At 36.7% G+C, this 22589-nt stretch overlaps 1 protein-coding gene across 1 annotated transcript; it reads right to left on the bottom strand.

Annotated features, from left to right (window-relative positions):
• Positions 1–9517: 9517 nt before the first annotated feature.
• LOC131054554 (uncharacterized) lies at positions 9518–10171 on the bottom strand. Its single transcript, XM_057989091.2, has one exon. The coding sequence runs from the start codon at positions 10169–10171 to the stop codon at positions 9518–9520; it is 654 nt and encodes a 217-aa protein (XP_057845074.2).
• Positions 10172–22589: the final 12418 nt, after the last annotated feature.

Here is a 22589-nt window from a genome sequence, read left to right as displayed (position 1 = left end):
TCTTTGTATTTTTGGTTGGCTTTGCCCAAAATAGACATGTGTCCTCAGGGACACATGCCACTCTTCCTATTTTTGGGTGGCTTTGCCCAAAATAGACATGTGTCCTCATGGACACATGTCAATCCTTTTCCATCTAGTTGAGCCACTTGTCCTTCTTTAGAGGACAAGTGTCTCCCCTTCACCTATCCTTCCCTTCCTCATCTTGCCTATTTAATCCCTCCATTTTTAGACCAAATCCTCTCTGATCCACTTTTCACACATCATGTTGTTACTCTGCCAAAATCATTATCCAACCTATCCATTATCATTTTCATCCATCAATCCATTATCATTTGCATTTGCCATCCAAAGCTATGTCACGTGCACACATCCAATTGCGGAATAATCAAATCGAAGCGGGCATTTGGTTTACATTTGTGTTATTGTTTTCATGCTTGTTTTGATTTTATCATTCTAATCTTGAGGTGTATGATGCATTGTGTTTGTTCAGTTAATTAGCTTTCTTTTTAGCCCTTAGTTTAGCACACACATTTTTCATCGCACAAAAGGCTGCAACTCCAGTTGATGCAAGTACAAGTGGAGGATATTGATTTGGAATGGAAGCATTCTAAAGTGATTCATTTATAGCACCTATTAAATGTGTTTTGCATGTTCCCGTAATACCTTGAATTATCATAAATAGAGGAGGTTTTGTCCCATCTGTGAGGTAGTGTGAAATGATAATATTAAGTGTCTCTCTTTGTTTATTGTTGAGGTTGCAATAGTTTACAAGGTGTGGTATATCATCATGGATCTAAGAGAACCAATACTTATCATGGTGACAATGAAATTTATAGCCTTATTAGTATATTCTTCACCTTGATAATCATTTGACCAAATTGTCTTTTTATCTATATATCTCCTGCCGAGCATATATATCTCTAAAGTTTGCATTATTTAGCCATGGTGAAGCCTAAATATAATCTCCCATCCATTTTCTGTAGTTTCTTCTTGTTTGGTATCACTTTCTTCAATTTCAGAGTCTTCAATGTTTTCATCAATTTCGGTATCCATTCTTCATTGCACATGCCATTGATTATAATTGAAGTTATCCCAATTTGTCTCTATTGCATCATTGTTATTCCCAATGTCCCTGTCGATGTCACAAAAAGGTTTGTATAGTAGTAATTTTAAACAACAAAAAATTATCCATTTCTTTGAGCCATGTGTCGGAATAGATAGAAGCCTTGGAAATACTCTAACAATACTTGCTTTTTTCCTCGAATTCTATTTGTTATCACCTTTTCTTTTAGGATTGTATATCCATGATTTTGCTGCATCAATCAATGATATTGCTTCCATAGCAAATGACCTATTTCGTTATGCATCAATGAAAGAAATCGTATGTTCTTCATTGTTATTTTCATCATCTTGTGCCACCTGCTTGAAAACTTCAGTTGAGACAATTAAATTAATATTCCAATAACATGTGCCTTATTTCTTGTGCTCCAATTTTTCTCTCAATTATTATTTCAATTAATAACTTCCTATAAGATTTTGTAGCTAAATAATCTAGGTTTTTAATATTTGCTACCCGTAATAACATTTGTTGGTATGTTTTAAAGCTTTTCGTTGATTTGGCTGCATACTTTGTGATGTATTTAAGTACTGCACGTTTTGAAAGAACAAGTTGTCAATCAATGTTTGGTCTCCAAAGTTGTAATATGTACTAGTTGTGTGTGTTTAGTCTATCATCATTTCTTGTCGGTTCAAATTTTTTCTCACCCATCTCTAAATCATCATACATTTTTTACCCATAAAAATTAATTAGCCATGGAGCATTATACCTATACATGGATAATGTAACATGAAATTATGATTTATCAAATTATCGGATTATCAGAATTGTTGTAACATAAATTAAATTTTTCATCAAAAACATTACCTACAAACTATTTTCCCTTTATTTTTTTCATTGACATTTTCCTTCTTTGCACATTGTATGTCTTTCTATTGTGTTTAATATCTCCTCATAGTCATTGCCAAAATTTGTTTTTGCAATTTGTCTTGTGTTTTTAAGACATGGATATATAGCGAAATTACAAAATGACTGCAAATAAAATTTCAATCAATTATTTATAGTTTTGTAAAGATGTGAGAAATAAATATATTTTTGCAATTTTGTACCGGATAGTTATAAACATACCTATACATTTCTTTGGTGTCTATCTTCTCTAGGGTTCCATGCATGAACAATGGAGTCGAAATATTTTTCTGCACTTTTTTAGTTGTTCATCATTCGGCCAATCAATGTTATCCATGTCTGGTGATCCATGTACATGTGTTTATCCTTTGCGTTGTCATTCATATCTACACCAATAATTTTTAATTTGAAATCCTTTTTCAAGTATCTCTTTTCTAAAATTAGAGTTTTGTAAATGCATGTATTGGGCAACTATATGGGGATAATTGATGACATTTTGTTTTTGCCATAGTTGAGCTTCACGTGGATTCAATGGTGGTGTACCTAAAATTAGTGCATGTAAGTTTGGCCAATACAAATCAGTTGCACTTAAAGTGAAAAATATAGTAGGTGTTCCAATTTGATGTAACATGTTTGTTAGTTTAGCTCAACAGTTTGTCCAATAAGTCGTGTACCCCTTAGAGTTGTTCCAAATTGCATCAACCTATCAGCTAAATGTGATTTTGGAATATTTTTCATATGCTCACGTAGTTCCATTATAATGATTGACATTTCACTGAAATTTCTTTTAACAAAAACTGCAGTTGATGTTTGTGCACAATGCCTCATAATCATATTTGCCATATAATATTGAAACCTAAGATGCCTTCCAAATTAGTTATCTTTGTATTGTAATAGATGCTTAACATATTCATGAAGATGTACTTGTTTGATCTGAGGTTCTAACCAATCACATTTAATGTGAGGAAATAATGTTGAAAATGCCATATCAAGTAGTCCCAATACATGGCATATTTATTGATTGGAGATCCACCAATTGTTGGTTAGTCAATCAATGTTGATGGATTTGTATTTTTGTTAGTAATCCATGCATAGATTAACTCCATCTCTCTTTGTGCATTTGGTAGTCTTGAAGCCATCAATGTAGTGTGATCAATGATATTATCTTCTTTAATTTCTAGTACTGGTCCCACGAACACTATCTCATTTCTATCAAAACCAAATTCCATGTTCACATTCTTAGCCTTTCAAAGATATTTTGATCAGAATTTACTCATAAATTGTCAATATTAGATGGATCAATTGTAAAATCTGAGTAAAACTTGTTATGTGTGATTTTGTATTGTAGTGCTTTGTATACACTCTCCCTATTTATTGTAAAATTATAACTTGTGCCACGTTGATCTTTCCTTCATACTATAATTATTAGCAAGTTTGTAATAGAGTGGCAATTTCTTTGCTATTTATTCAATGTGTTGAGGAAAGCTAACTATGTGTCCTTTATATTTAAATTGACCACTTTTTGCATGTGTAACTTGAAATATTAGATTTACACATGTAATAAACATTTGTTTTGTTTGGGTCAAACATGCTAGTTCCGTTTGTTGGGTTCTTGGATCCATACTATTCATAACTGAAAATCTATTCATTCCTCTCTCTTACTTGTATTTGTTATAGATAGGTCTTTCTAAATTGCAAAAAACAATCATTTTGATATAATATTCTTCACAAATGGGACACATTGATGGGGACTTGTAGGCATCTAAGTGATTATAAAATACCATTTTCACTTTTTAACATTTTGTGGAAAGTAATCCATTTGGATTGCATTGGAATATATTAGAAATTGGGATTCCTATTCTCGTAAATTTTCAAAATTATGTGTATTATTTTCAACTTGTGTTGATTGGAGGGGTTCCTCTTGAAAACCAATATGTTGTGTATATATATCTCTACCTGTAGAATGTGATTAAGGTTCTTCTGTGTTGTGGATTGTATGGTTGATCTCACATTGAAGCGTTTGTTGACATCTATTGAATTTTGAAATTTTAAATTCTTTGTGTTGTGGTTTCAATTGTTCAATTGAAACTTGTAATCTTATTCGTGCATATCTCACTCAATCCATTTCATTCATTTTCCTCTTGAGCTCTTCCTTTTGTGCATCTTTCATCTTTTCATTTTTTCATTTCCTATATTGTCTTTGATAATCTCTTTGATATTCTTTCCTTTGTTCATCATAATCAAAAAATTTCTTTGATCGACCCATTCCTAACGAATTAAAAAATGAAAAAAAAAAAATATTAGTTGTCTACCTTCATATAATTAAAATAATAAAATTATTTAATTTAATAAAGTTATTCAATTATAAATAATATTGTTTAACATTTTAAATTTAGTAATTTATTAATTAATTGATTTATTAAATATTTGTTATATTAGTAATTTTTTAAGTTATTAAATTAAATATAGTAATTAAGTGATTTCTTAATTAATTAATTGTTTTTTTTATCGGTAAATTGCTATTTTATTAGTTTTCAAAAAAGTGACTATTACATTATTTCATTACATCCATCGCTCTGTGAAGAAAAAACCGAGACCAAAAAAAGAAGAGATTTCACCACACCCCATAATTGTAAAAAATGTCGTACTTCCATACTCGACGACAGATCAAAAACTAACTGTAACCCCCCTTTCTAATGTTTACCCTACAATCCTCTGCTCGTTGTAATTACAGAAACCAGTGTAAATGTTCATACATCCTAATGATACGTTTTCTGCTCAAAAATTGGGAAACCCACGACCACTATCCAACCAACAGACCCTAACTGATTATCAACTAAACTTTTTACACATTTACAAGGAAAATTCCCTATTCACAAAGAATAAAAAACACTGTCGTTACAAAATCATGATCTTGTACCCAAAAAGAAGAAACTTTGCATTTTTTACTGTAGAGAGCTAACACAAAAACAAAACCACCACCTCTACATCCGGTAGCCATTAGTGCCTTCGTGCTCATCTACATCGGTGCCTAGCTTGATCACGACCAACATTTGCATTCCAGTCACTGACATTTTCCACCAGAACCAAAGCACCACCATCTGCAACCAACCTCTTTTACAGAAGATTTTTCAAAGAATCCCATGCCAGCACCACCTCCACCCTTCGTTTAGCTCTATTGAAACTCATTGACCATCGCATAAAGGGGACCAACTCATGAAGGTTCGCCATTCTTTAATCATCCAAACACTCACTAACATCAAACCCAACTCCTGGAATAGCCCATTCAAGAATTGAATTGAGACCCACCAACCACTCATCATCCAGTATAGCCCGTACAACCCATTCCACATTCTCTGTGGAGTCTCCCAATTCTAATCCCCATGCCACCACCATAGTTACCACATCCATGTTCGAGCAGAACTTGTGTTTCACCTCCAGAAACACCTCCTCGAACAATAATTCCATGATTTGGATGAATTCATCATCCTTCACCTTAAACAAATGTTTCATTAGAAGCAACGAAACCAGGTTGAAAAAAGTAGCCTGCGTCTTGTCAGTATAAAGAGGGAAGTTAGCTTCCAATCTCGCCAACCACCTCAAATTCATGCCAAGAGAAGAAAGGGAGTGAAAGCCATCACATCCCCCAACCGCCAATTTATCAATCATCTCACATGAGTTCTCTCACCACTCAAACACAATCCCCTTCCAATTCATAAATGCATCATAATGAAATAGAGTGCCAATTTAGAACTCCTCGGAAAAAATTGTACAAAAATCCTCCACACAAGCTTATTCTATTTCGTTGAAGCCAACCACCCATTTTGATAGAATTTCAGCCACATCATTTGCTGACCTAGTAGAACTCACAAAGTTGGTTCCCACTTTTTGGTACATCCTGATTTTTGCTGAAATCATACATTTTTTGGAAAATATAATTATTTAAGCTTTAAGAGGTCCCATTTGAAGTAATTAATTGAAGAGAGTTAGATCAAAGGCTCTTAGATCAAAATTTCTTGGATAGAACCTCTCTACTTCTAAATCATACTTGTAATGGAGTCTCCTTTGCATCTATCAAATGCTGATAAAAAACCAATTTTACATTAGCTTTTGAGGGGTCAAAGGAATTCATTTAGAAGTTTTGTTTTCTTGAGGATTTGGTCCTTATTATAAGCTTTCCAAATAGTATAATTTTTAATATATTTAAGTTTATTAATATATTTTTATTTTATTTTTTATGAATGTAGGTTTTTCACTGAACATGAACTTCTTTGTTCAATGCATTGGGAAAAATAGCAAACTAATTCAAAAAAATTCTGAAAAATATCTATGCCCTGGGTATTGATGTCTTCTTTCTAACAAAAAAAATAAAACTTAATTTTGATATATATATAGAGCAAGTTATGTGTTCAAATGTACACCTATATCTAGATTATAATTAGTCGGACTTCAAAACTTAATAAAATAAAAAATATTCAACATATCACTATCAAACCAACTGCATGCCCTGGGTATTGATGTTACAAACCAAAATTTAAAAGAGATAAGTTTTTATCATTTATAGAAAAAAATTTATACGTTTCGGGATGCACATCACTCTTAAAAAATGTTGTTTCCTGTAAAAAACTACTTTTGAGGGAGATGGAAAAATCAATAAAATTTTATTCAAAAAAATTTGAAAAAAATATATTTAGAATCTACAAAAAGGATGTTACAAATCACTAGTTTACATCATCTTCAAATTCTTAACGATTTAAAAGTTATAGGTGTCGGAAAGTGAAGGTTTTTTGCAAAATGTTCATCTAAGTGTCAAAGTTGGTCAAAAAGTGGGAACCAGTATTGTGAGTTCCCCAATTTGAAACCTTGGAGATCAGCTAACTCATCCCTAATAACATGTATTAATTTACTCAAGTTCCAAGCCTGACAATCACCCACAATAATAGCATTAACAATTAACAATGAATCACCTTCAATATGAATTTTGGAAAAGCCTAAGGATTTAGCGAAGCAAATTGCCATTAGAGCTACCATTCCTTCCGCAGAATTATTAGTTTTGTTATCAATTCTTGGAGCTCCAAAAGCCAGAATATCTCCTTTCCAATCTCGAGCCACAAATCCAATCCCTGATGGCCCTAGGTTTCCTTTGGAGGCACCATCAAAATTAATTTCAACCCATCCTTCTTCCAGTTTACACCATTCAACATTTGCCTTACTATCAAGACTCGGATCCACCCGACAAAGCCCATTCACGGGCCTCAATTTAATACTTGGCCAAGCCCTTTGAATTTTCTCATCAAAGTTTGACATGACCACATTTGGAATAATCTTCTGAGAGACAGCCGCACTTGAAACCTCCTCAATAAGGTGAAAGCACAATCTTTCCACTGGCTCATGTTTGTCTTGAAAAATTCATCTATTACGTTCCTTCCAAATCTCCCACATCACCGAAGAAGGGCATACATCCCATATACAAGACAACAAAGATGAATTATTCATCCTGGACCACCCCAAGAGAAGCTGCCTTATGTTGTCAGGAAGAGGATCATACTGCCCTAGCTTAGTTTGGATCATTGACCAACAATGTTGAGCAAAACCACAATTTAGTAATAAGTGATCCACACTCTCCTCATCCTTATTGCACAACACATATTTTGTGGGCCCCATAAAACCCAACCCTTTCCTCCATTCTCCTGTCAAAATCCTCCCCCTAAAGGCAAGCCAGGCAAAAAAAGGTCGCTTTGGGAAGGCAAGCATTACCTCAGCATGACCTCAATGACCAATCTGCATTAACTCCCTTGTTAGCCAATATCTGGTATCCTAGTTTGACAGAATAAGCACCAATCTTTGAGCCACACCATACCACCTTATCCGATTTTGAGGATAACATGATTTTCCTACTATTGAAGATTGCCAACGTTTTATCTCTTTGATCTGGGGTAAGATTTATCCCTTCCAAGGATTTCCACTTCCATTCTTGTCCAAAAAGGCCTTGTCCCATTTCCACATAGTCTTTCACTCTAAACCCCCATCTCTGACTGAAAAATAATTTCAAGTCAATCAAATCTTCTTGATTTCCTAACATCTCCAGACCATCCCATGAATCATCCCAGAACTTGGCAGTTACTCCATCTTCTATTTTCCATGAGGTATGGTTCGTAATGACACTTCGACAAGAAAGAGTGAACTTCCAAATTGCATACCCCATCACTGGATTACTGATCATAAAGATCCTCTAATTATCAGTTGAATCAAGATATTTAGCCTTCAATAGCTTCACCCATAGCTGATTTGGATTTGAGTAGATGCTCTATACTAGCTTAGCCCCCATAGCTTCATTCGTTAACTGCCAATCACGTAACCCTGCACCACCTTCCCCTTTAGCTTTGCATATACTATCCCAAGCTAAAAGAGGAATTTTATCCTGCTCTCTAGCCCCATTCCAGAACAATTTCCTCATCTGCTGACTGATAACCTTAATTACCTTGGAGGGAATCTTTAAAAACATCATAGAAAAGATTGGGATGGCCAAGATCACTGATTTAAGCATTAGAATCCGCCCAACAAAGGATAGCCATTGACTCTTCCATCCATCCATCCTTTTTAGACATACATCCACTAAATCTTTCCAAAGGCTAGATTTAAAAGCCACACCAAATAAGGGGGTACCCAAGTATTTACTAGGAAGAAGACCAGACTTCATGCCCGGGATTCTCCCAATTTCAACTTGCTTCTGAATCGGGGTGTTCAAGAAAAAAACTTCTGATTTTCTCCAATTCACACATTGCCTCGAAGCCCTGCTATAAAGATATAAGATTTCTCTCATGACTCTAGCTTCATGAAAAGATGATTCCCCCACTAATAAAGTGTCATCCATGAATTAAAGATGAGAAACTGGTTCAATTCCCCTAGCTACCCTGACACCTCACCAAACACCTTCCCTTTTTCTAACACTAATCAAATGACCAAGAACCTCTACCATAGTAATAAATAGGAAAGGTGATAGGGGGACACCTTGTCGTAGCCCTTTACCAGACTCAAAAAAACCTTGAGGGCTCCCATTAACCAAAACTGAAAACCTAGGGGTGTTAATGCAACTTTCCACCCATTTAACCTAGTCACTACAAAAACCAAAAGCTGATAGTACCTTCAAAAGAAATCTTCTATTTACCTCATCATATGCTTTCCTGATATCCAGTTTAACCAACATACGGTCAATGCGATCACACCGAATGGAGTGAATAGCTTCATGAGCTACAAGAATTCCTTCCACAATTGATTGCTGAGCAGAAAAGCCTCTTTGTTCTTCAGAGATGATAGATGGAAAAATCCTTTTGAATCTATTAGCCATAACTTTAGATATTCTCTTATAAATAATGTTACATAGTGAAATCGGTCTAAAGTCATCAAAAGAGCAAATTTTCTCTTTTGGGGGAATAAGGGCAATAAAAGTGTTATTTAGGTCCTTCGGCATATACTTCCCAAACCTGGATTCCTCCACCACGTCTCAAATGTTCGTAGCAAAGATGTTCCAGTATTTCTAAAAAAAAATTGTCACTAAGCCATCTGGCTTGGGAGCTTTTCCCCCCCCATTGAGAAGAGAGTCGCTTTAACTTCCTCCAAAGAGACCACGTTCATCAGCATATTGTTTTGACTTGCCGAGATACATTTAGGAATAAACGACAAAACCTCCTTCACATCTCCATCTTGAGTGTCCGTCCCTTTGAGGAAATTAGAAAAATACTCAATAGCTTCCTTGTTGATCTCCTCTGGATCCTCCAAGATCTTACCATCCTGACTTGTAATAGAAAAAAAATTGTTAAGGGATCGCCTCACTTTAACTAAATTGTGAAAAAAAATCGTGTTTCGATCCCCCTCTTTCAACCACAACTCCCTTGACTTTTGTCTCCAATATGTTTCTTCCTTAGCTAAAATTTCAGCATACTCTTTTTTAAGCATCTTCTCCTCCTCAAATTTCATTTCAGACATTCCATTTCCAATAATTCTGGAATGAAGGTTTTCCAAATTCAATTCCACTCTATCTCTTTCAATGAAAATATTCTTGAAAACTTTCCTGTTCCATCTCTTCATATTTTCCTTGATATACTGTAACTTTTTAAAGAAAATGAAATCTTTTGAACCAGACCAAGAGTGGGGTTGAGACCACCATAGAGAAACAGGGCCCCTCAAACCTTCATGTTTCATCCACATCTTTTCAAACTTGAATGGACATTTGATCGAGGCTTTGTCCTCCTAAACAATAATGCTGATAGGATAGTGATTAGAGCCACCAATGGGAAGAATCTCTACCTCTGTAACCCAATTTCCTTTCGCCCACTCTCTACTAAGAAATAAATGATCAAGCTTCTCAAAAATATTAAGAAAACCCACACGCCTATTGGGCCAAGTGAAATCACCTCATTTGAAAAATTTTTCCATTAATCCATTTTCAACCACAAATTCATTAAAATCCTATTGAGATTATCTAGCCCATCCAAGGCCCACCTTCTTATCTGAAGGATGGAGAATAGAATTAAAATCACCCCCAATTATGAATACATTGTTCTTATCTCCAACTAATCTCCCCCCAATTTTTGCCACTGGAGCCTTTTCCCTTTAGTACTAGAAGGCCCATACACATTGACGATAAAAAAGGAGTAGTTTAAAGACTTTGAGAAAACCCTAGCACACAACCAATGGACATCCTAGTTCACAATGTTCATCTCAATAGTGTTCTCATTCCAAAAAAAAACCTAAACTTCCAAAAGCCCCAATTGCAACCACTAAATGTCCTTTCCATCTAAAGAGTGTTTTGAAAAAAGAGTCAAAATCCTCACCATCCAGCTTAGTCTCCTGTAATAAACAAATATCTGGTCGAGTTTGATCAAGACATCTCTTGATCAAACAAATTTTGTCAGGGGCATTGTAGCCCCTAACATTCCACGAAAGGACCTTCATTGCCCCCAAGAAGAGGCATATCCTCTTCCTGATCTCAGTTTTCTTTTCCCTTTGGCACAACCTGCCATCTCCAGCTTCTCCTTGGCTGATTTTGGGCCCTTTCTCTTTTTCTCTCCATTCTTTACCTTAGAAGAAAGAGTTAAAGTTTGTCCAAGGCTTCACTTATCCTTAATGCCAATAAGTTCATTTAACCCAAAAGGGCCCTCTTCCCCCTTACCAAAATCTAGATTATCCGACTCCCCTGAATCATCAGACGACTCACCATTACCTTGTTCAGCCTCAAAGGAACTCTTCAGGTTCCGAATAGGAGATATTTGAATATCCTTGAAGATTACTTCCTCATTGTATTTAACTGCCTCATCTTCATCTCTTACAGTCTCTAAGGATTGGGGCCCATCTTGATTCTGATCTTGATCAGTGACTCCCAACTCAAAAATTGAGTTAAACTTCTCCCATATCGACTGATGCAAAGTAGTCAACAAGAAACGTACTAATGGGCCTACTTCTTGGTCTATACACCCAAAGCTTGATTTCACACTCCTAAGTGGTCCAATGACTTCCTATATGGAAGGAATAATCTCCTAAGTGTGTTTCACACCCCACACTTCTTCCATAGGTTCTAAGGACCTTGCACAACTCCAACCAAGATTGGGTTTTAGGGACACTTTCCCTAAATTTGACCAAAATATGGAAACTTGACCTCCGGTCTACAAATCCTCTATCTGATGATTGGGATAGCTTACTTATGTCTACTATAAGGACAATCAACCACAAATGGGGTTCTGGGACTTCCACAAGGCTAAGAACCCTTATAGGGCTAGAGGATCCTAGTAGGTCTCTTTGGCCGGTTTATGGGCAACAACTTGAAAAACTTCCAAAGGACTAGACAAATAAATCACTATTTTGGATACCCTTTTTAGACTTACAAAAGATCCCAAAGTTGCAGGAATTGAGCCTACTCCAGCATACCCTAACCCTTGCTATGTTCACAGACCTAATAGGCCTAATTAGACTTGGTTAACAAAGCAAGTATCAAGGAATGGGTGCATAGAACCAATATATCAATTTCGTTACATCCTCCTACCTCCAAATGAACAGGATCCACTATCAAACTGGTCACCTTTCTTGTTTGGCTAACTGTCCACACAATGGTCTCATCGCTTAGGCTAAATACATAGAGATATTTAGCCTAGGACTTGGTGATTGAGGCAACAGACAAAATCCTCCAGTCCTGAGCCTTTAGAGTCTTACTATACACTCCCCTAACTTGCATTTTCCAAGTGGTCATGAGATTCCATTGCAAAAAAGACAAGTTAGGGCTCCATCTCCGCACTAACCCTAAAATTAAGGGTTTCTAGACTAGTCTGAACATAATGAAGACAAAACCTGTATTCCGGTCACCAAGTGAACTCCAAACATAGAAAAATGAGAGGTGATTCAATTTACTAACATTCGATGCCCAGAGTTTTGGTTTGGAAATCCGTACTGGACCATACTATCTCAGAAAAAGAAAATTGCTTAAGAAATTCAGTGTTTTTCATTCAATTTTCCACCAAAAGTATCATCCAATCACTCTAACCTTCACATGGAAGGCTTAACATGCTTACATAGACCATTTAAAATGACTCTAACCACCTTTTTGAATGGTTATTACTGTTGGAACCAAAATGCAACTTCTCGGAGCAATATTGCAAAAGTTGTTGACAACATTTTTGACAATTTTGCAACTTTTGGCAATATGCATCCTCCAAGATTCAAACATATTTAGGATCTATTATAAAGTAATTTATTTAGTCAAACGACATCAAAAACACCTATGAAATCCTATTCTAAGGTCCTAATTTTCTAATGAGACCCAAGGTTGTCTTAAGGTACCTTTGGGACTCTTAGCCTTACAAGTTGGACCAAAAAACATTATTAGGTGGATCCAAAGGATCAACACCATGATTACACCTTCTTAACCTCTTACTACAACCTAGTGATCTTCAAGGGTCTGAGGTATGTCTTGGGTTCCCTACACCATACTCCCCATGTCAAAAAAACTCAAGTCCCTTGAGTTGGTATGTCAGAAAGTGTAGCTCCAGTCATCTTAATGGCCTCCTCGGACATCCATGTGGCATCTTCCAGAGGTTTGCCCTTCCATTTGACAAGGAACTTATAATATGTTTTTCTCCTTGTTTGTTTGCTAACTCTTTTATCTGCAATGTATTCAATCTCAGGTTTAGGTTGAGAAAGGACATCTGCCATCATATCAGGAGTGGGTGGATCAACAGGACCTGCATCACCAAGATCATTCACAACATTCTTGTAGGCATATATGTCAGCAACATTAAGGATAGGAGATAAACCTATATTAGAGGGTAAGTCAATTTGATAAGCATTGTTGCCATATTTATTAAGGATCTTAAAAGGACCAATTTTCTTCATCATCAATTTAGTATACTTCTCTTTAGGCAATCTTTGTTTTTTAAGATGAATCATGACCATATCTCCCACTTGATATTGCAACTCCCTTCTTTTCCTATCTACATTTAGTTTTTACTTCGCAGAGGTACATTGCAGTTTGGCTCTCACCTGCTCATGGATATCTTTCATGACCTCTGCAAATTCCTCTTCTTGGGTGCTCCTCTTGTCCAGATATCTAACATCTCTTAATTCCAAGAAACCCCTTGGGTGTGTTCCATAGACAATCTGAAAAGGAGTGAGACCAATACTCCTGTTGACTGAGTCATTATATGAAAAATCTTCTTGAGGAAAGATGAAATCCCAAGTGGCTCCATGATATTTTATCAAACACCTAAAAATATTACCAAGTGACCTATTAACTACCTCTATTTGACCATCTGACTGAGAATGGTAGGCGGATGAGAATGTGAAGGGGAGGTATACTCAGAGAGAGTCAAATCCTTTTTCAAAGGTAGTCAAGTGTGGTCCTAGTGGGCTCCCTTCATTTTTCTCTGGTCTATCAATCAAATTAGGAACCCAAACTCTCTAGGAGTGCTCCCAATCAAGATGTGCTCACTGGTTTCTCAGGCATGGTTGAGATTCACAAGGGTAAATCCAACCTTACACTATCAAACTCCTAACAAATGCTTGTAGAGGTTGTAGTAGGTGTTCATGAGGTTTTTCAAGGCCAATCAATTGGTTTTGAGTTTGGGTTTGATCCATTTCCCCATCGCTCCTTCCTTTCCCTATTTTCTAGGCCTAGTAGCCCTAGAGCCCCAATTAGCCCTACCTAACCGGTTTTTGTGGATTTGTTCACAATTTCCCCAAAGACCCACATAAAATATTTAGTGATCTGAGCACCCTTTTGGAAGTACTATAAAATTTATGAGGTGAGAAATCTCAGTTTGACCATATAGGTGCGGAACCCAAGAATGGCTTGTTTTAAGGGGTTTTAGGCTCTTTTTGGTCTTCTTTCAAGGGTTTGGTGTCTTCCTTGGTTTGCCACATCTCCAAACTCTCACATATGTTTCTTCCACACCCCACTTTTTCATGCCAAACATTCTACAACTCCAACCCTGATCTCCTTGCAAGCATTTGCATAATTTCACCCATTTCCTAACCGGGCTATGACTAAGCTCGCCTAGGAAACGATGCTCATTGGCCTTTCAATGACCTCCAAATTAAAATAGAGATTATTTACACTATACAAAGGTTCCATGGATCGATTCCTAAGGGTTATTAAGAAGTACTCAAAGGACCTCAAGCTGGAACCATGTTTGGGCCTCTCAAACCCTTACTCAGGCCGAGAGCTTTCAAAATCAAGAACTCAATTCAAAACTAAAAAAAAACTAACCAAAATGATTCTTGAGAACTACAAGAACATGTAAAAAACAATGATCAAAGAACAGAAATGCAATCAATCCATTAAGTACAGACTGTTGCTCTAATTCTTAGAAAACACAAGGTAAAAACTCAAAAATGGTCTCTAAATTATATTCAAATCTGCTCCAGGCATTCACCAACCTTGTTAAATTCATTCTCAAGGAATTTATATTCTATTTGTGGCCTAACTAACTCTCCATTGGTTTCCTAACCAACCCTTTTCTCAAAAATGCAAAAAGTTGCTCAACGTTGCAAAAAGTTGTCAAGCAACTTTGACAACTTTTGCCAAAAAGTGCATTTTGCATTACATGCTTTGTTTCCTTCTCGAAACCATCTAGGATGAATAAAACCCACTAATTTAACATGTCCCAATTCCAAACAAGGCTATTCAAGACATTTTACATCAAAATGCAAGATTATGCCATTTTAGGCTTACAAGCCAAATTTTTGCAAATGCATTGTCCTATGGACATCCAACCTACCAAAGCATTTAAAAAACATATGAGGACCTATGAGAAGACTCTTATTCACCATCCCAAACCAAACTATGAACAAACACACCAAAATGAAGAAATTGCACTCAAAACTAGGTGCTCCTGCACCAGAGTGATAGGTTTGTACCTAGCCTTTTCCATAGAGTTCTCCAAAAATGCCCTATGAATTTAGAATCCCTATCTAAGATAATGGAAAATGGTAGCTCATGAAGTCTGACAATCTCCTTAAAGAATATACTTGCAATGTGAGAGGCATCATTTGTGGTTTTACAAGGCAAAAAAAGTGTCATTTTGGAAAATCTATCTATAACAACATATATATTGTCATATCCAACTTTAGTTTTTGGGAGTCCCATTAAAAAATACATACTCACTGAATCCCATGGTTTAGTAGGTATTGGGAGTGGTGTATACAATCTTGCATTAGATGTTTTGCCTTTAGCCTTTTGACAAATCAAACAACCCTCTACATACCTCCTTACATTTGTTTGCATCCTTGGCCAAAAGAGAATCTCCTAACTAGTTCAAGGGTTTTATCAACCCCAAAGTGCCCAACCAAACTTCCACAATGATTTTCCTTTATGATGTCTTACCTTATAGATCCCTTTGGAACACAAAGTTGACTCTCCTTAAACAACAGACCTTCTTGCAAAATAAATTTAGAAAACTCAGTGTGATACCTGTTTCCCATTTCCCTGCAAACTTGATATGCCTCTTTGAAATATTCATCACCATCATACATTTCCTTCATGGAGTGAATCCCCATGCTATCCAATTGAACTTCTTAGATGATCAACTTTCTCCTACTAAGAGCATCTGCAACTTTATTTGTCACTCCTTTCTTATGCTTGATAGTGAATGTGAAAGCTTGAAGGTACTCCATCCACTTCATGTGCCTGTGATTTAGTTTCTCCTGCCTATTCAAAAATCTTAGAGCATGGTTGTCATTATATACAACAAATTCCATAGGCAATAAATAATGTCTCCACTTCCTAAGAGATTGTACCAAAGCATACATCTCTAGATCATAGGTTTAATATTTTTGTTTTGCCTCATTTAAGTTTTCACTGAAAAAGGCCACAGGCCTACCCTCCTGACTCAAGACTCCTCCTATAGCCTTCTTAGAGGCATCACACTCAATAGTGAAGACTTTATGAAAATCAAGAAGGATTAAGATGGGTTGCTATGCATTTTTTGTTTTCAAGAACTCAAAAGACTTATTAGCTTCATCAATCCAAGCAAATTGACACTTCCTTCCTCCTTTGATGGTATCTATCATAGGTGCACTAACCCCACTTAAATTCTTAATGAACTTTCTATAAAAGCTTGCTAAGCCATGGAAACTTTTTACCTCACTTGCAGACCTAGGTGTTGGCCAATTGAGGATGGCCTCCACCTTAGATAGATCCATTCTTAAATTACCTTTAGAAATAACAAATCCAAGGAACACTAGTTCTTCTTGCAAGAAAACACATTTGTCCAAGTTGATCTTCAGTTGCTCCTCATGCAACCTCTTCAACACCAAATCCAAGTGCATTAGATGTTCATTTCTATCTTTAATGAAAATTAGTATATTATCCAGGTATACTACCACAAAATGATTGATAAAAGGCTTAAGAACCTCATTCATTAACCTCATAAATGTACTAGGGGCATTGGAAAACCCAAATGGCATTACCATCCACTCAAATAAGCCTTCATTGGTTTTAAATGTTGTCTTCCATTGGTCCCCATCTCTGATCCTAATTTGGTGATAACCTCTTTTCAAGTGTATCTTGGAATAGTACTTGGCCCCTCCTAGACAATCCATCAAATCCTCTATTCTTGGCATTGGGAATCTATATCTTATTATTATCCTGTTAATAGCCCTAGAATCTGTACACAACCTCCATGTTCCTTCTTTCTTAGGAGCTAGCACTTTCAGGACTGCACATGGACTTATACTCTTCCTAATGAATCCTTTCTCTAGCAATTCTTAGATCTGTCTTGCAGCTTTTGCATTTCGTGTAGGGGTCAGTTTGTAGGCTGCCTTATTAGGAAATGTAGTACCTGGTATAAGATCAACACAATGACTGATTTCCCTTTGAGAAGGTAAAGAATTTATGGTACTGTCTGCAACTATTCCCTTATACTTACTTAGCAGATCTTGAACCTCCTTATGGTCTACTTTCCTCTTTGCCTCTTGACTCTTAGGCTACTTCTTAGGTTCATCCTTAGGCTTGACAACTATTTCAAAGAAAGGGGTATCTTCCTCCTTTAAGACCTTCATGAACTCCTTCTCATCTACTAGCATGACACTAGTCACAATATGCTTATCCTTACTGTCATCTGGGAGAGGGGTCATGGTGAAGTTCTCTCCGTTTTTGGTGATGGTATAGACATTCTTCCTATCTTCATGCCTAGCATCTACATCATATTGCCAAGGCCTGCCAAGTAACAAATGACAAGCATCCATTTCTACCACATCACACAACACTCTATCCTTGTATTCACCTGTTGAAAACTCTACCCAAACTTGTTCACTAATCAAGGCTTGTTGACCTTTTTTCAACCAAGACACCTTATAGGGATGGGGATGAGGTAATCTTTGCAAGTTAAGTTTAGTAACCATTTCAATAGAAGCTATGTTATCTGTGGACCCTGAATCCACAATGACCTTACATACCTCACAAGAGGTTCTGAAAAGAGGTTTCCTCTTAGGGGGTTCTTTGGTGGTTGGTATCTTCAAGAGGTTCCTATTAATCATCAAGAGTTCTCCTTGCTCCAGATCTGCAGACTTTGAGGTAGATGTGTGGTAGGAGGTCATACTTTGACTATATTCTTCTTGTATTAGATGTGCTCTTCTATCACCTCCTTGGCTGCTATTGCTCAGCTTCTTTGGACACCTAAATGACTGATGCCCAACTTGGTTGCATGAAAACACCTACCGGTGAAAACACTAGATCCTCTTCCCAAAATATTCCTCTACCATTCCTCCTTCTTCCTCTAAAGTTACCTTTGTTCCCTAATTCTCCTTCATGTTCCTGATGATTGGACTCTCCTTGGGGTTTAGGAGATGGTCCCCTACCATTGAATCTGCCCTTACCTCTAAAATTTGCACCCCTTCCTCTATTGTTGTGTTCTCCTCTCCTCTTTTGCTTCTCCTCAATTCTAAGTGCCATTTGATAACACTTGTGCACTGATTCCGGATAAAACAAACTTAGTTCATCTTGAATGTTGAACTTAAGGCCATTCATTTACCTTGCTAGCTTTTGTGTCTCACTTTCTGGTATCTTTGCCTTGAGTGTCATCTGGTGAAACTCCTCAGTGTAGGTATTGACATCCAAATCCCTTTGCCTTAGGTTCTGTAATCTCTTGTGTAAGATGATCTCATAGTCCTCAGTCACAAATTGTCTTTTGATCTCTACCACCATCTTTTTCCATGAAGTTATAGGCTTCTTTCCTTCTTCATCTCTTTCATTTTGCAGGAAGTTCCACCAACTAAGAGCTGGACCCTTCATTTTGGATTTAGCTACCTTCACCCTTTGGTTATCAAGTACCTCCTCACATTCAAAATAATTCACCATCGCCTCTATCCATTCCATACATTCTTCCGGATTCATTTTCCTAGAGAATGTAGGTAGTTCTGCTCTATTGTCTCTGCTTCCCACTCTATTAAGGGCTTCAACAAATTGTCTTTGGTCTATCGACATCTCTTGTCTCTCTAATTCCTCTTATCCCTCTCCATCAAAAGTTGATGCAACTTCTTTGCCTGCTTTTTCTCTCTTCAACTTCTCTATCTCTTCCTCCATCTTTTTATTCTTGGTTGCCTGCTCTCTCACTATCTTGGCCAACTCCATGTTTGTCATGGGTCTAGTGGGAATCTCCTCACTATTCTCTATTGTGTCTTCCATTTCTTTATCTTTCCCAAGGTTCTTTTGATGCTCTGATACCACTTGATGCAGAGTACTCAACAATAAATGTACTAATGGGCCTACTTCTTGGTCTATACACCCAAAGATTGATTTCTTACTCCTAAGCAGTCCAATGACTTCCTAGATGAAAGGACTGATCTCCTAAGTGTGTTTCACACCCCACACTTCTTCCATAGTTTCTAGGGACCTTGCACAACTCCAACCAAGATTGGGTTTTAGGGACACTTTCCCTAAATTTGACCAAAATATGAAAACTTTACCTCCAATCTACAAATCCTCTATCTGATGATTGGGATAGCTTACTTATGTCTACTATAAGGACAATCAACCACAAATGGGATTCTGGGACTTCCACAAGGCTAAGAACCCTTATAGGGCTAGAGGATCTTAGTAGGTCTCTTTAGCTAGTTTATGGGCAACAACTTGCAAAAATTCCAAAGGACTAGAAAAAAAAATCACTATTTTGGATACCCTTTTTGGACTTACAAAATATCCCAAAGTTTCAGGAATTGAGCCTACTCTAGCATACCCTAACCCTTGCTATGTTCACTGACCTAATAGGCCTAATTAGGCTTGGTTGACAAAAAAAGTATCAAGGAATGGGTGCATAGAACCAATGTAGCACTTTGGTTAGGTCCTCCTACCTCCAAATGAACAAGATCCACTATCAAACTGGTCACCTTGCTTGTTTGGCTGACTATCCACACAATGGTCTCATCGCTTAGGCTAAATACATAGAGATATTTAGCATAGGACTTGGTGGTTGAGGAAACAGACAAACTCCTCCAGCCCTGAGCCTTTAGATTCTTACTATACACTCCCCTAAATTTCATTTTCCAAATGGCCGTGAGATTTTACTGCAGAAAAGACAAGTTAGGGCTCCATCTCTGCACTAACCCTAAAATTAAGGGTTTCTAGACTAGTCTGAACAGAATGAAGACAAAACCTATATTCTAGTCACAAAGTGAACTCCAAACATAGAAAAATGAGAGGTGATTCAATTTACTAATATTATATTCCCATATTTTTGGTTTGGCAATTCGTACTAGACCGTACTATCTCAGAAAAAGAAAATTGCTCAAGAAATTCAGTGTTTTTCATTCGATTTTCCACCAAAAGTATCATCCAATCACTCTAACCTTCACATGGAAGGCTTAAAATGATTACATATAACCTTTAAAATGACTCTAACCACCTTTTTTAATGGTTATTCCCGTTGGAACCAAAATACAACTTCTCAGAGCAATATTGCAAAAGTTGTTGACAACATTTTTGACAATTTTGCAACTTTTGGCAATTTGCATCCTCCAAGATTCAAACATATTTAGGATCTATTCTAAAGTCATATATTTACTCAAACAAAATAAAAGACACCTATTACATCCTATTCTAAGGTCCTATTGTTCTAATGAGACCCAAGGTTGTCTTAAGGTACCTTTGGGAAACTTAGCCTTACAAGTTGGACCAAAAAACATTATTAGGTGGATCCAAAGGATCAACACCATGATTACACCCTTTTAATCTCTTACTACAACCTAGTGATATTAAAGGGTGATCTTCAAGGGTATTAGGTATGTCTTGGGTGCCCTGCACCACTGATTTATCTCTCATTGCAACCTTTGGTTCTTCTAGAGTCACTCCACCAGATCCCCAGTTTTCAAATTTATCTGGATAGTCATGGGAAATGCGATGTCCTCCTGTTGGATTATTGGGGAGATTGTTAGATTTGGTTGTTCATTAATTATGCTAGGATATTTTGTTGTCATTGATGTCAACATATTCCTATGAGTTATTCCAATGAGTTTGGGAAGAGTTTTTGGTCTGGTTTTTTAGTTTGGTTTTGCTGATCACTGTTTTGCAGAATCCGGTATTTCCTATAGTATATTTCGGTGTGATCAGATCCTGTGCTGAGAATTTGGATTATTGTTTGGGATGATCTTATGTATCTTAATTTCAGATGGTTTATGATTTGGTGCTCCACAAGTTATCTTTCCTCCTGACAGTTGCTGACTGGTTGTGTTCTTGAGCTTTGAGACATTGACCGATGAAGATTTGAAAAGAGGTGTTGGTGCAACTGTTCCAGATGATTCTAACGTGCTTGTTGGTGTTTCCTAGTCATGTCCTATTTTTTTTGGCGATCTACATTGATTTTTATGCAAGTTTTTGGTGATTACTATGAACTGGTGATGGTTTGCATGTTATGCAGTATTTCTGGTGGTGTAGCGTGTTGCGATTGATCTTGGCAGGATTTCTGGTGGATGTAATCATTTGGGAATTTGAATTAGGTCCATGCTATGTAATGTAAATCATAATATTGGTCTGGTGGTCAATATTTGTACCGTGTAATGTAATTTTTGTAATTATGAGTTGAGGTTGAGGGTTTATCTAACCTTGTTATCAGGGTTGGTGATCTGTATATATAGGCGAGATGCTTATGTAATTTAGGTGTCAGTATTGTGTTTGAATTATAAGAGAGATATGAATGTGCGAACAAGGATATATCATTCAACGAAGTGTTGAGGTGTTTTTGGTGTTGCAGAGCAGACAACTATGCTTAACCAGAACTATCATCAGGCATTTGTAGATGCTATTATTGCAGTTCATTCCTTCCGGATTGTAGTTTGAATCATATTGTAAGTTAGAGAGACTTCCCTTAGGGTTGTATCCTTTCGGGCATATATCTTTTGAGCAGGGAGCTCTAGGTAGTGCGCTTGAATGCATGTGTATTCCCCATTGTAATATTTTCACATACTACTGCAGAGTATCATCTTACTATGGGTAGGTTCCCACTGTGGTTTTTCCCTTAACTAGGTTTTCCACGTCAAAATATTGGTTTTATGTGTTGTGCTATTAATTTTCTTATCTATATGTTGTTGTGGTTTATTAGTTTATGTTTTGGAGTTTAATTTGCTAAGATCCTATGAAGAGTGATTCACCCCCCCCCCTCTTAGTCTTGCTTCTTGATTGCTGCTAACACCTCCAATGACTACATTCATCCCACCAGATTCAAAATAATTTATTGAATTGAATTTTAGCTAATTAACACCTTGATCTCCTTCATAAACAATATCAATTGAAGCTTTCCTGGCCTCATTTCTTCCTTGAAAGGAATTGCAACCAACCTCCTGTTCCATTATAGCATCAATGGCATCGACCCACTCCCTAGGATCACAATATCGCACATTTGATCTATCCCCACATTCCATTTCTTGATTCAACAAAATCTGAAGCTTTTCTTGAACCCTATCCTTTGTAAGCCCTTTCCCTTTTTCTAAGACAATACAATCCTCTATTAAATGTCAGGAACTTTTGCAAAGCTTACAATTCTCAACCACTTCTTCCAACTCAATCTTTTGTTTCCAGATCCCCTGTTGTGAGATTAGATCAATTTCTTGTGGAATCGGGGGTAATGACCTCCAATACACATACATTTTG

Source organism: Cryptomeria japonica, chromosome 10 (assembly GCF_030272615.1).
Source record: "Cryptomeria japonica chromosome 10, Sugi_1.0, whole genome shotgun sequence".
NCBI classification, from domain to species: Eukaryota; Viridiplantae; Streptophyta; class Pinopsida; order Cupressales; family Cupressaceae; genus Cryptomeria; species Cryptomeria japonica.
This window is presented reverse-complemented; position numbering and strand designations above follow the sequence as displayed.